The following is a 13,749-nucleotide window of genomic DNA, read 5'->3' as shown; positions in this document are numbered from 1 at the left end:
AAACTCCAATAAAAATATACAAAAATAAATTAAAAAAGAAAATTAAGGCAAAAAGTATATCTGTGCAAACATTAAGATGTTAATAAATCTAGGCTCTTAGAATTATACAGCATTGTATTACAGACACCCAACAACTTGTACATGGAGATTTTCCATGTCAACATAGGTAGAAGTGATTTGGTCTTTGTGTCTATGGACTGGCATTCCTTAAATCCAAGATAGCTTTTCATTTTGCCATTTCTTATTGATGGTTCACTTAAGAGGTTTATATTTTTCTGCCTTCCAGTGATTCAGTGAATATACTGAAGTCATCATTTCCCTGAGCCCCCTACTTCAGAGGCTTTTAAGAGCAGAGAAGACTGCACACACTCCTCTGGATGAAGAGCACCTTTATTAGCGGGGACTCAAAACTTTGTGGCTGATTCCTGGAAGCTGGAATCCTTAGAATCTGGAAACTGGAATTTTGTGACTCAAGGAGCCTGGGCACAAGAAGCCCCTGCCTCCTGTACCTAGAAATCCAAGACTGGGTGTTGGGGATTCTATGAAGCTGGGAAGTGGGAGTTCTGCATGTGGGAGATGTGAGGAGTTGTAAGAATGAGCCTGAAAAGGAATTGGAGAGAGTCTGATAATGGGGAAGACTGGTCTGGGCCAGAGGGATACTCCAGAGTGGTTGAGCGGTCCTGATGAAAGAATGTGAGTGCCTGATGGTGGGAAGAGGGGTGGGGTCCTGGAGGAGCAGCTAGGTGGGAGAAATCTGGAGCAGTGCTGGAAGCAGTCAGGGAGGATAGGAGAGGGTTTTGAAATGAGAAAGTTAAGACATCTGATATAAAATAGTTTGTCTAAAGTGTAATAAAGAGCAAATAGCTGAGCCAGTATCTGAACTCAGGCCAGTACAAACTGAATTTCCCAGCTGTAAAAACACCCTAGGAGTGTGCTAGAAGGTCATTCTGGGATTTCTGCTTGGGACTTTGTTCTGTAGGTTCTTTTTGTGGGGAGGGCCTTGTTTTCAGGGGCATTTGCATTTGGGGAAAAGTACTGTATACTGTCTGCTTCAGGTAGGCATTTCCACATAGTGAAGTGGGGAGATCATATTGTGAGTAACTGAAAGTTGTTCACTCCTCCTACTTAACCGATCCAAAGGATATTCTATGTCTTGTGGACGATTAACAGTTTCCAGGAAAAGAGATTGCTGCAAGAGTAACTAGTACGGAAAATATAAATGCACCAAGGAAAGATCTGGAGAAGCCCTTCTAGATGTGAACACTTTATTTTTAAAATTTTATTTATTTTATATATATATATATATATATATATATATATATATATATATATAGAGAGAGAGAGAGAGAGAGAGAGAGAGAGAGAGAGGCAGAGACACAGGCAGAGGAAGAAGCAGGCTTCATGCAGGGAGCCCGATGTGGGACTCGATCCAGGGTCTCGAGGATCATGCCCAGGCTGAAGGTGGGGCTAAACTGCTGAGCCACCAGGGTTGCCCTAGATGTGAACACTTTAAATTGAAAAGTAGGTAGTTTTACACATCATGTAGATTTCTTTCTTTGTGGTTTGTAGCAACTTAGAATTTTTTTTTTAATTTTTCAAATCACAAATATGTGAATATTCTTTTTTAAATGATGTGTTTTTTTTGTATATATTTTGTTATTGGAGTTCGATTTGCCAACATATGATGTTAACAACGTATAGATAGGGGCACCTGGGTGGCTTAGTGGTTGAGCCTGCCTTTGGCTCAGATCGTGATCCTCGGGTCCTGGGATTGAGTCCTGCATTGGGGTACCCACAGAGAGCCTGCTTCTCCTTCTGCCTACGACTCTACCTCTCTCCGTGTGTCTCCCATGAATTATTTTTAAAAAATCTTAAAAAAACCCCAACAACATATAGATACAGAAAAATAGGAAACATCTCCCCCACATCCCATGGCTGCCTCCTCCAATACATAGGCACATGTGGACATACATTTTTTTCCTTCTTTACAAAGGCACTTATGATTTACACTTTGAAATGTACTCACTAACTTTCCTAAACATTAATCTACATACATCATAAAATATTGTACCAAGCTATAAGAATAGAAGTGTTTTTAGAACTCAGCCAGGTAGAGTAGTTGAAATATAAAAGATGAAGAAAGCTCAGTAGAAAGACAGCAAGTATTCCAGGGATTGTTAAGACATAGAAGCCAGAGACACAAGAGGAGTATTTCAAAACGGAGGAGGCAAAGATGGCATCCAGTACTGCAAAGAGTATCAAATGCTAACAGAAATGCTAAGAGGACCAAAGGATATTTATTAAGTGGAGAACATTGGAGGCCTAAGATAGAGCTCTTTTGGTAGAATGATGGAGGCAAAATTTGGGTTTGAATATCTGGAGGAGGATGAAGGAAGAATCAAATATATAAAATTAATATTTCAGAGTCAGAGAAAGGTTTGGCATATTGCAATGCAGGTGGAAAGGATGCTTTTGAGAACATGAGAGCAAATATACTAGAGAGCAAATGTATGATCAGTAATGTGAAGTTACTGAGAAGCCAAGAGGAGTGCAGGTAGAGGGGTTAACCATAAAAGATAGGAAGCATATTTTGTCTATCTGTGGTAACAAGATGGAATAAGGAGACAATGAACAAGATGCCAAATGATTGGTGTTTTTGAGAGTGCAAAATTGACCTTGTTTCTTGTCTGCTGAGTCATGTTTTTGATATGAAGAAGTAGGTAAGAATATCTGCTGGGAAGAGGAAAGAGAAGGATGAGATTTTGATGAGTAGAGCATTTGGGAAGGAACGGTTTTAGAAGGAGGACAAATAAGTTGGGGAGAGATGTGCAGATGACTCAGCCAGGGTGAGGGGGCACTGAAATTGGGGGAAAGTAGAGGAGGCTGAAGACCTTGCATAATTTACATAAACTCTGTGGGTCTCACTTTCTTTCTGGAATGACATTGCACATAAAGGATGTGTGGTGATTCTGTGCAGTTTTTGCATCACTGCTCTAGATCATTAACTCTTGATTTTTTAGCCGACCAGGGTTCCTTCTCTGCTTATAAGTATCTATCTTTTTATCTTCTCACCAAATACAATTAAAAACCATATGAAACATGTCACACGAAGTGGGTTCTGTACAATTGTGGGAAAAGAGAACAATCATGTGCAAGGGTCAATATGAGCATAGAGTGTAAGTCCAGGAAGACCTCCTTTCAAGACAGAGAAGTGCCTTCAAATGAGTCCAGGGGTAAATCAAGTGTGAGCCATCCAAAAGCATTGCCCACTATACATCCAGGTTGTCTAGTGAGGTAGGCATGAACTTCTCAAGGGGATTGGTTAGTGAAGTGCTTTGGGAACACTGCAAAATCTTACCACGCTGTGTTTGGAGGCATCAGATGTGGTCCCACTTGAAAAAGTGTACTTCTCAGATTTGGTTTTGGTTTTCCTGACACCCTTGAACTATTTCTTGTATTGTTCTTGGACCTGCCGAGGCAAATCACTCTTGGGTCAGCTCACTGAGGGGACTGAGGAGGGGACGAGTCCCAGGTGAGAGCTGGGCAGTGATACTTGATGGCTGAGGAGGCAGTACACGAGGGAAATGAAGACACCCTGCAGGCTGTTGATGATGGTGAACAGGTAAGTCGTGATTTGGGCAGCTGGACCCACTTGCAGGATGCCCAGGCACCACGTGCAGCCCAAGATGAGGAGCTGAGCTGTGGCTTTAAATGTCAGCATCCTGGGTAGGAAGAGAAAGGAGGCTCATGATGCCTGCACAAAGAGCAACACAACCAGAGCTGGTTTCATATCTATTGCATGGATGTTTCTGACTGAGTTGTGATTGACTTTGATCTTTATTGTCAATAATTCCCCAAAAAGAAACACTATTTGGATCCAGGATGGCATTTTGACTAGGACTGAGGATTATGATGACACTCCAGAATGTGAGTTTCAAAAAGCTCATGATGTTTCATGAAGACCCCCAATTTTATTCGACCAACATTACCCAGAATGTTCTGTGCAGCTGGCTCTAGGCTGGGGCCAGGGGATTCAAAACAACAAAGATAAGACTTCTGTTTTTATAGGCCTTAAAGTCTAGTGGAAACCCAAAAACAAATGATCACTTACACCATTTGCAAAGTGAGTTACTTCTGCTCAGGTCCAATCTAGGGCTGTTCTTGTCCTCACCCTCTCCATGAATGAGCCAGGACATGCTTTGCCTAGAATAGAGGCCACTGACTCTGTGAAAAGTTGAGGAGAGCAGAGGGCATTTCCAAACTCTCAGATGATGTGATATGTGGATGATGAAGCTGAGTTCACTGAGTGCAAGGTAAGGGGAAGGCAGAGGGCAGAGCATGCACGAAGGTGTGGGCATGATGGAGTGCAGTGGTTCTGGAAACTGCTATGTGATTTCCTGAATGCGTTATAAAAAAAAATGATGGCAGGATGAGCACTGGGTGCTATGCTAAATGTTGGCAAATTGAACTCCAAGCCACTCTGGAAAACTGTGTGGAGGTTCCTCAAACAGTTAAAAATATACCTGCCCTACGACCCAGCAATTGCACTGTTGGGGATTTACCCCAAAGATACAAATGCAATGAAACGCCGGGACACCTGCACCCCGATGTTTCTAGCAGCAATGGCCACGATAGCCAAACTGTGGAAGGAGCCTCGGTGTCCAACGAAAGATGAATGGATAAAGAAGATGTGGTTTATGTATACAATGGAATATTACTCAGCTATTAGAAATGACAAATACCCACCATTTGCTTCAACGTGGATGGAACTGGAGGGTATTATGCTGAGTGAAGTAAGTCAGTCGGAGAAGGACAAACATTATATGTTCTCATTCATTTGGGGAATATAAATAATAGTGAAAGGGAAAATAAGGGAAGGGAGAAGAAATGTGTGGGAAATATCAGAAAGGGAGACAGAACGTAAAGACTGCTAACTCTGGGAAACGAACTAGGGGTGGTAGAAGGGGAGGAGGGCGGGGGGTGGGAGTGAATGGGTGACGGGCACTGGGTGTTATTCTGTATGTTAGTAAATTGAACACCAATAAAAAAATAATAAAAAAATTAAAAAAATAAATAAAAAATTGAAAAAGAATAAATAAATAGGGATGAAAATAAAAAAAATAAAAAAATAATTAAATCTTAGAGACTTAAATAAAAACAGTCTCTTTAATTAACACAATTTTCCACCAGGTAGATGCTTTTGGAGTGGTCACAGACTCTTCTCTGTCTATCATGATCTGGTGAAATTAAATTACTATTGGTTCCATGATGGCTATGGTCATGCTGGAGAAAAGGACAGTGGGAATTTGCATTTACCGGGTGGGTGTTCCATAAAGGTGAGGCCTGGATGCAGCAGAAGTGGCCACGATTATGGCTAGGACTCCATAGTCCACAGGGAACATGAGTTTCTTCATGAGCCTATTCACACTGGAGTAGTTGACCACCTTCAGATTGCATGCAGTGAGGAAGAAGTACAGATCCTCCAGCAGCATCCAGGTGAAGGAGGCCAGGTAGAGATAGTGTAAGGCACCTGTGATGATGGCACACAACACCTAGGGGAGGAGAAAGGGTCACCAGGAGGGATTGTCAGAGAGGAGGGTGGTCCCAGGACCTATTCCATACCTTGCCATTGGAAAGAATGCTCATGTATATGGTCGAGTTGTCAGGGGAGGATTTGTCTTCTAGTTCATTAGTCAATGTGGAATAGGCTACTTACCCCTCCAACCCCCTCAGAACCCAAGGCCATTTTATTAAGGTACCAATGCAGCACAGGTCCATAAACTGAGCATTCCCTGTTGCAGGGCAGGGGTACCTCTGTAACAGTGTCAGTAGATTTCAGTCTGGTTGATGGCCATGAGGAAGAGCAGGTGAGCCAGGTACAGGCAGATTGAAAGCTGCAGGTGGAAGGATGTGCTGGTGGTATGGATGGCTTTGCACAGCAGGAAGGTGAGGGCTGCCAGGAGGAGACACAGCAGAGAGAGGCCCAGCTCCAGGTAGGTGATTACAGTCAGCACAGGACCCTCCTTCTGAGACTCATCAAAGAGGGGATCACAGTCACACCTTTAAAAGCATTCATTTGGGGAATATAAAAAATAGTGAAAAGGAATAAAGGGGAAAGGAAAGAAAATAAGTGAAAATATCAGTGAGGGGGACAGAACATGAGAGACTCCTAACTCTGGGAAATGAATAAGGGGTAGTGGAAAGGGAGGTGGGTGGGGGGTTGGGGCAACTGGGTGACGGGCACTGAGAGGGGCACTTGACGGGATGAGCACTGGGTGATATGCTATATGTTGACAAATTGAACTCCAATAAAAAAATAAAAAAATAAAAAAGCACAGACTAGAATGGGAAAACTTAAAACATTGATAGTACCAAATACCAGCAAAATGGAGCAATTGGAACTCTCATATACTGCTGTTTGAGAATATAAAAGATAACTACTATTTTGGAGTGGAGTTTGGGAGTTTTTTTTTTTAATAAAGTAAACATACACTAATGCTAAGCATACACTTGCCATATGACTCAGCAATTCCATTTCTGGGCATTTACCCAAGAGAAATGAGAACAAGTGTCCACAAAAGCAATGTTTAAGATTGTTCATATCAGCTTTATTCATAATAGCCCAAACTGCAAGCAATGCAAATGCCCATTAACTGGAGGACAGATAAACAACTTGTGGAATAGTGTATATTGGAATGCCATACAGCAATGAAAAGGAGTGAACTATTGTTACATGGTAACATGGTAATATCGGAGACTCTCATAGAATGTTGAGCAAAAGAAGCCAGGCACAAAAGAGAATAATTCTACTTTACTGAATGACTCTGGGACAGTCAAAAGGAAACTGTAACAATAAAATGAGGTCTGTGGTTTCTTGGGACTAGGGATGGGAACACGGAGAGGACACCGAGGGTCTTTCTGAGGTGATGGAATGGTTCTATAGCTCAGTGGGTGTTGTAGTACAGGGTCTTTACAATTGGGAAAACTCATGAAGTGTATGTACACTTATAACCTGATTTTTATTGCAAATATATTGAACCCATAGAATTCATTTTTTAAAAAATGAATTACCTGACGGTCTGATATCTAGAAGAGAAGTAGAGCTCATATTAATTCAGCAGTACCTGTGTGACAGGATAATCCTCCTTCAAGATATCAAGACTTTAATATACTAGGATTGTATTTTGATGCTGAAATTTGTGGATCACTATGTTCATTAGTTTTACATGTTGCTCTCCTGGAAATGATGCTTCAGTCCTACTCAGGTGAGATCACCTTCATGAGGATTTGTACCAGGTCAGCTAAAAAATAATATTCTTGGGCTGGGAAAAATAACACGGATCACAAAAGCACATGCAATTATCTGTCTCCCCTGCTTCCCTCTCATTTTTCTCTATTGCTAATGATTCATTACAAATCCTAGTACTTATCAAGTTTTAAAGAAAATCCTTGTTTGTTTGTTTTTTTTGTATATTTTTTTATTGGAGTTCGATATGCCAACATATAGTATAACACCCAGTGCTCATCCCATCAAGTGCCTGTCACCCAGTCACCCCATCCCCTCGCCCTCCTCCCCTTCCACTTCCCCTTGTTCATTTCCTAGAATTAGGAGTCTCTCATGTTTTGTCACCCTCTGATTTTTCATGGTGCTGATTACTGTGATAATGGAGCTATTTTCCAGTTATTCACTTATGCATATTTCCAGAGTTCCTTCTATGTGCTAGGCACTGGGGTACAGTGGTGAGAAATACCTTGTTTACCCATGAAGTGTATGGTTTGTGAAGAGTGACTATAATTTTTCACAAACCCTTGATTTATATTGCATTTGTCTATAGGTCTGTCTGCCCACTGGAGTAAAAGCTCCAGAAGACAGAGGCTATGCTTATTTAGTGTTGGAGTCACAGTGCCTATCATAGAGCCCAGAGCAGTGGTAGACAACCAAATCATGCCTATGACGAAATTATTGCCTGAATACTACTAAGAAGTAGGATTTACTTTTTGGACTACTACTTGAAAAGTTTTAAAATTAAAATACACTTATGGAAATATGCTTGAGATTAATGAAAAAGAAAGATAAGGGAGAAGAAAAGCCATTGGCATAATATACCACCTATGCCATTGGCATAGGTACCACCCCACAACATGCTTTTCTGTTTAAAACAAGTTGGAAAGCATTCCAATGTAACTCATCAAGGGATATGTCTTTTAACTCTATTATTAATCATCCTAAACTGTAAACAATCCAAATGTCCCCCGATAGGTGAATGGACAAGCCAACTCCGGTAGAGCTGTACAAAGGAATATTACTTAGCAATAAAAAGGAATGAGCTAGTCATCAAAATTACCATTGGAACTTTGAAGAAATATAAATATCTGAACCACATGTCTAGGCATGGTTCAGTACATCTTAGGTAGGGAGGGCTTAGGCATCTGTATTTTTTTTAAATACAGTGTGATTCTACCAGAGAGCCCAAATTGAGAATTACTATGCCCACTTTTGTAAAAAATCTCTGGACTAATATGACTTGTAGATCCAACAACAGATTAGAATTATGCAGCCCACACAGGGAAAGTAATTTTATGCAACTGTATTATCAGCCAAACCCAGGATCCAGATAAATAGGAGAAGAAAACGGTCATTATAAATCCAAGCTAACTGTATCCATATTTCTTTCTGGAAAATAAAAATTTCAAAAATGGGGGTTTAAGGAGGGCATGTGATGTGAAGAGCACTGGGTGCTATACACTACTGATAAATTATTGAACACTACATCTGAACCTAAGTATGTTTACTAGATGAATGTTGATGTTGACTAACTGAATTTAAATTAAAAAAATTTATCTTTGTGTATGGTGAAAGAGAGTGGTCTAGTTTCATTATTCTGCATGTGGATGCCCAATTTTCCCAGCACCATTTATTGAAGAGACTGTATTTCTTCCAGTGGATAGTCTTTCCTACTTTATTGAATATTAGTTGACCATAAAGTTGAGGGCCCACTTCTGGGTTCTCTATTCTGTTCCATTGATCTATGTCTCTCTTTTTGTGCGAGTACCACACTGTCTTGATGACCACAGCTTTGTAGTACAACCTGAAATCTGGCATTGTGATGCCCCCAGATATGGTTTTCTTTTTTAAAATTCCCCTGGCTATTCGGGGTCTTTTCTGATTCCACACAAATCTTAAAATAATTTGTTCCATCGAAAGATGAATGGATAAAGAAGATGTGGTTTATGTATACAATGGAATATTAGCCATTAGAAATGACAAATACCCACCATTTGCTCCAACATGGATGGAACCGGAGGGTATTATGCTGAGTGAAATGAGTCAAATGATGAAGGACAAACATTATATGTTCTCATTCATTTGGGGAATATAAATAATAGTGAAAGGGAATATAAGGGAAGGGAGAAGAAATGGGTAGTAAATATCAGAAAGGGAGACAGAACATAGAGACTCCTAACTCTGGGAAACGAACTAAGGGTGGTGGAAGGGGAGGAGGGCGGGGGGTGGGGGTGAATGGGTGACGGGCACTGAGGGGGGCACTTGACGGGATGAGCACTGGGTGTTATTCTGTATGTTGGCAAATTGATCACCAATGAAAAATAAATATATTATTATTAATTTTTTATAATTTTTTAAATTTTTATTTATTTATGATAGTCACAGAGAGAGAGAGAGAGAGAGAGAGAGAGAGACGCAGAGGGAGAAGCAGGCTCCATGCACCGGGAGCCGGATGTGGGATTCGATCCCGGATCTCCAGGATCGCGCCCTGGGCCAAACCGCTGCGCCACCCAGGGATCCCAAATAAATATATTATTAAAAAAAAAAAAAAGAGGGGCAGCCCGGGTGGCTCTGAGGTTTAGCGCCACCTTTGGCCCGGAGTGTGATCCTGGAGATCAGGGATCAAATCCCATGTCGGGCTCCTTGCATGGAGCCTGCTTCTCCCTCTACCTGCATCTCTGCCTCTCTCTCTTTCTGTGTCTCTCATGAATAAATAAAATCTTTTAAGAAAAAGGAAAAGTGGAGTAAAGAAAGGAATAAACTATTGATACACAAACAATATGAATGAACCTCAAAAATGCTACACTGAGTGGAAAGAATATAACTCAAAAGGCTGCATATTGTATTATTTCATCTGTATGACATTTTCAAAAGACAATGCTACAAGTGGAAAAAACATCTGTAGGTTTGGGTTTGTAGGATAGAGGGGTGGAGTGACTGTAAGGGAACAGAAGGAAGAAATGTTTCAGGATAATGGAACTAATTGGTCTAGATCCTGAATGTAGTGTTGGTAGTCCAAATATGTACATGTGTTAAAATTCATAGACCTCTTTGGGGCCCCTTCTGGCTCAGTCAGAAGAACATGTGACTCTTGATCTTGGGATTGTGAGTTCGAGCCCCTTGTTGGGTACAGAGTTGACTTAGAAAAATCTTTGAAAAAACTCATAGAACTGTTCATCAAAGGGAAAAACAAGTTGATAAAAAGGCTCTGAAGCTTATCATTGTATGGCAGTACCATAATATGTCAGACTCTTCTCCATTAATAGAAGTCATCTGTTTCCAATCTTTAACTATTGCATACAATGTTGCAATAAAGAATCTTCTAGATATACCTTAACATGGCACTGTAAGTCTGAACAAGAATGAGAAATAGGAAGAATGAGCCTCTGATAGACCCAAGGTACTCTCTCCTGGACTCTCAGACCTAAATGATAACGGTTCTAAGACAATTGTCAAAATTGACAGGATGAGGTTGGTTCTGGGAGTGGGAGAAATGTGAGTCATGGGAAGCTACTTACCTTGAAAAGTGTTCTCTTTTTAAAATTTGGTGCTGTCTGAAAGGAGCTTTTGCCCAGAGGCACACTCACAGTAGTGACCCTCCTCCACATTGTGACAATGTGCAAGGCTTCCATAAGACATGTAGAGGTGGGCCACACTCGTTGATACCTAGAACACAAGTCAGAACTGCTAGGAATGTCCAAAATTCTGGTAGGTAAAATCTCAAATGATTTTACCCCTTACATTTTCTTTCCAAACAAAATAATGTGTTTATTGAACAAAACTAGGAAATCAGAAAATGCACACATAAAGACCCTACCACTGAGATTGCAACAATTTTTTTTAAATAATGGAGAACAGTATAATAAATCCACATATACCTGTCACCCAGTGTTACCAATTATGAAAATAATTCTACTACTTTTTCATCAATTTCCCATGGCATCAGACCATAGCTTAAAAAAAAATTCACAGCTTTTGGCATATACAAATTCTCCTGGGATTTTAGAATATTTTATGACTACTATTCCACATCAAAATAATAAATGATTTTAATGCCTCTAGATATTCCATAGAAGTATTTTATATTTTATCCAACTCATGACCACCCAGACAGACATCAGATTGCTACAGTTTGAACCATGGGTCCAGATTCTTCTACTTCCTAGTTGTGTGACTTTGGACGAAGGGATTTCCCTCTCTGAGCTCAGTTTCCTTATCTACAATATGGCACCAACTCGACTTTATCAAGGGGCTGATCGGAACTTCTTCAAGGACAGCGTTTGAGAGATTTGTGGACTTTAAATTATCCCTTTCTGAATTCCAGCTGTATGACCAGCTGTATGAGTGTGAGAAAACCACCTCTCAATGTCTCAGTTATCTTCTCTATAAATCGGATAATAACAATATCCACCCATTTGGTTGTTGGGTAGTTTAATTTTAATTTCAGAAATAGTATTTTACAAATGGCTAATGGCCATCCTGGCATGAGATTACATGTGGGTATTTTTGGATGGAGGAACTGAGATTATAGCTTATAGGGAGTTCCCAGAAAGTGAGTACTAGGGTTGGTAGAACATTCCAAATCTCTCATGGTTGCACTGCCCTCCCTAAACACCTCCTTCAACATGCTGCCTCCATCTTTGACCAATTAATAGCCAACAACAATAACAACAACAGCAAAATGTATTGGTTTCTTATCAGGTGCAAGGCGCTGTTCTAAATGTTTTGCATATATTAATTTATCATTTATGTATTTTTTTTATTGAGGTAGCATTCACATAACAAAATCAACTGTTTTAAAGTGAACAATTCACCGGGATTGATTACATTCACAATGTTGTGGAAGCACTAACTGTCTCTAGTTCCAGAACATTTTTATCACTCCAAAAGAAAACCCCCTTTGGTGAAAGGGGATTAAGAGTACAGTTCTCATAATGAGCACTGAATAATTGTGAATCACTGAGAATTTTTGAATCACTACACCACTCCTGAAACTAATATAACTAATATAATACTGTATATTAATTATACTGGAATTAAAATTAAAAACTTAATTAAAAAAAAAAGAAAAACCCTTACTCAATTAAGTAGTCACTCCCCATTCATCCCTCCCCAGCATGTGGCAACCACCAATTTGCTTTCCGTTTCTATGGATTGTTTATATGTATTCATTGATTTAAAGCACATAATAAGTAAGCAGGTGGATATTATCATTGTCTCCGATTTACAGATAAGAAAACTGAGGCACTGGGAGATGAAACAATTTGCTTGGATTTGCACAGCTGGTCAGTACAAGAGCTGGAATTCAGGTAGTCCTGCTCCAAATTCTAAACTTTCAACACTATACTGCTTGACCTTGAGACATGATTGCCTATCTCTTGGCTTCTCTCTCCTGCCCTTGGCAAAGAACTTAGTCTTGCTTCAAGGGCTGAGGAGTCTGAATACACCCAAGAGATGCCTCTATGATGACCCTTTCTACTGTCTCTCAGTAGAGACTCTACCTGTACAGACCTCCAAGGGGGTGGTGAAGATGACCTCTCCAGACAGAGAAGTGAATCCAGGATCATAGTGGTAGGAGGTGGCACTGGTACAGTAGGCATTCCATTGGCACCAAGCACAGGGAGCTGTGGGGAATGAATATATGGGTTTGAGGGCCCTCAGAAGATGCCAACTGTCAGTTGGGAACAAGGAGATGGAAGGAGGAGAAAGATGTGATGCTCGTCTTCATATAAGGACTTGTCCTTGGTAATGAACTGGAAGATTGAGAAGCAGGGTCTAAGTTCTCAAAGCCAAGAAGACTACTCCCAAGGAAAGGCCCTTGCTAGTGTAAAGTCCCTTTCCTCAGCTTCAGGTGATGGGTGGGATTTGTTACACATATAAGCCTCCATTCTTGTGGGCAATAGCTTCCAGTCATATTAGTGGGACACAGAGCTCTAGAACAGGGAGAGGAAGTAAATATAGCTGAGGAATGAAATCCAAACCAACCCCAGAAATAGGTACTACAACTTGGTTAAGGCACCTGTACCCCATGGCCCCATGGCTTCTAGATCATCCCAGTGTTTCCTTCTGAACAGACTCTTAGACTTCCCCACAGGACCTAGGGGGGCACATGTTCTCCCTTTTATCTTCTGGAGGTCTCCTGGGGGAATTGATAACAGTAGGCTTTTGGTATTGGAACAAAAATCTATACAAATGGAAAGTAATAGGCACACATATTAGAACATCTATTCCCATCCATTTTACAAGATACATTTTATGGAGAAATTTTCAGATCTGCCTGTCTTTATTCAATACAAATACTAGTTCTTTACAGTCAGGATCTTTCTTCTTTTGACGTGGCTTAAATCCATTTTTATTTCCAGGCTGACCTGAGATTACACCATGGTCTTGGAGCTGAATGCAACGGAACTTAAATTTTAGTTCTTCAACTCACTGGCTCTGTGACTTTGTGCAATTTGATCTTT

The 13,749-nt window shown here is 40.5% G+C and overlaps 1 protein-coding gene across 1 annotated transcript; it reads right to left on the bottom strand.

The window, feature by feature from the left end:
- Window positions 1–3,493: 3,493 nt before the first annotated feature.
- Window positions 3,494–13,323, bottom strand: LOC111091419 (adhesion G protein-coupled receptor E2-like). Its single transcript, XM_038565376.1, is given in 6 exon segments — window positions 3,494–3,722; window positions 5,317–5,558; window positions 5,835–6,060; window positions 10,873–10,951; window positions 12,787–12,909; window positions 13,311–13,323. Coding segments are annotated over 6 exon segments (912 nt in total).
- Window positions 13,324–13,749: the final 426 nt, after the last annotated feature.

Source organism: Canis lupus, chromosome 20 (genome assembly GCF_011100685.1).
Source record: "Canis lupus familiaris isolate Mischka breed German Shepherd chromosome 20, alternate assembly UU_Cfam_GSD_1.0, whole genome shotgun sequence".
Lineage (NCBI taxonomy): Eukaryota > Metazoa > Chordata > Mammalia > Carnivora > Canidae > Canis > Canis lupus.
This window is presented reverse-complemented; position numbering and strand designations above follow the sequence as displayed.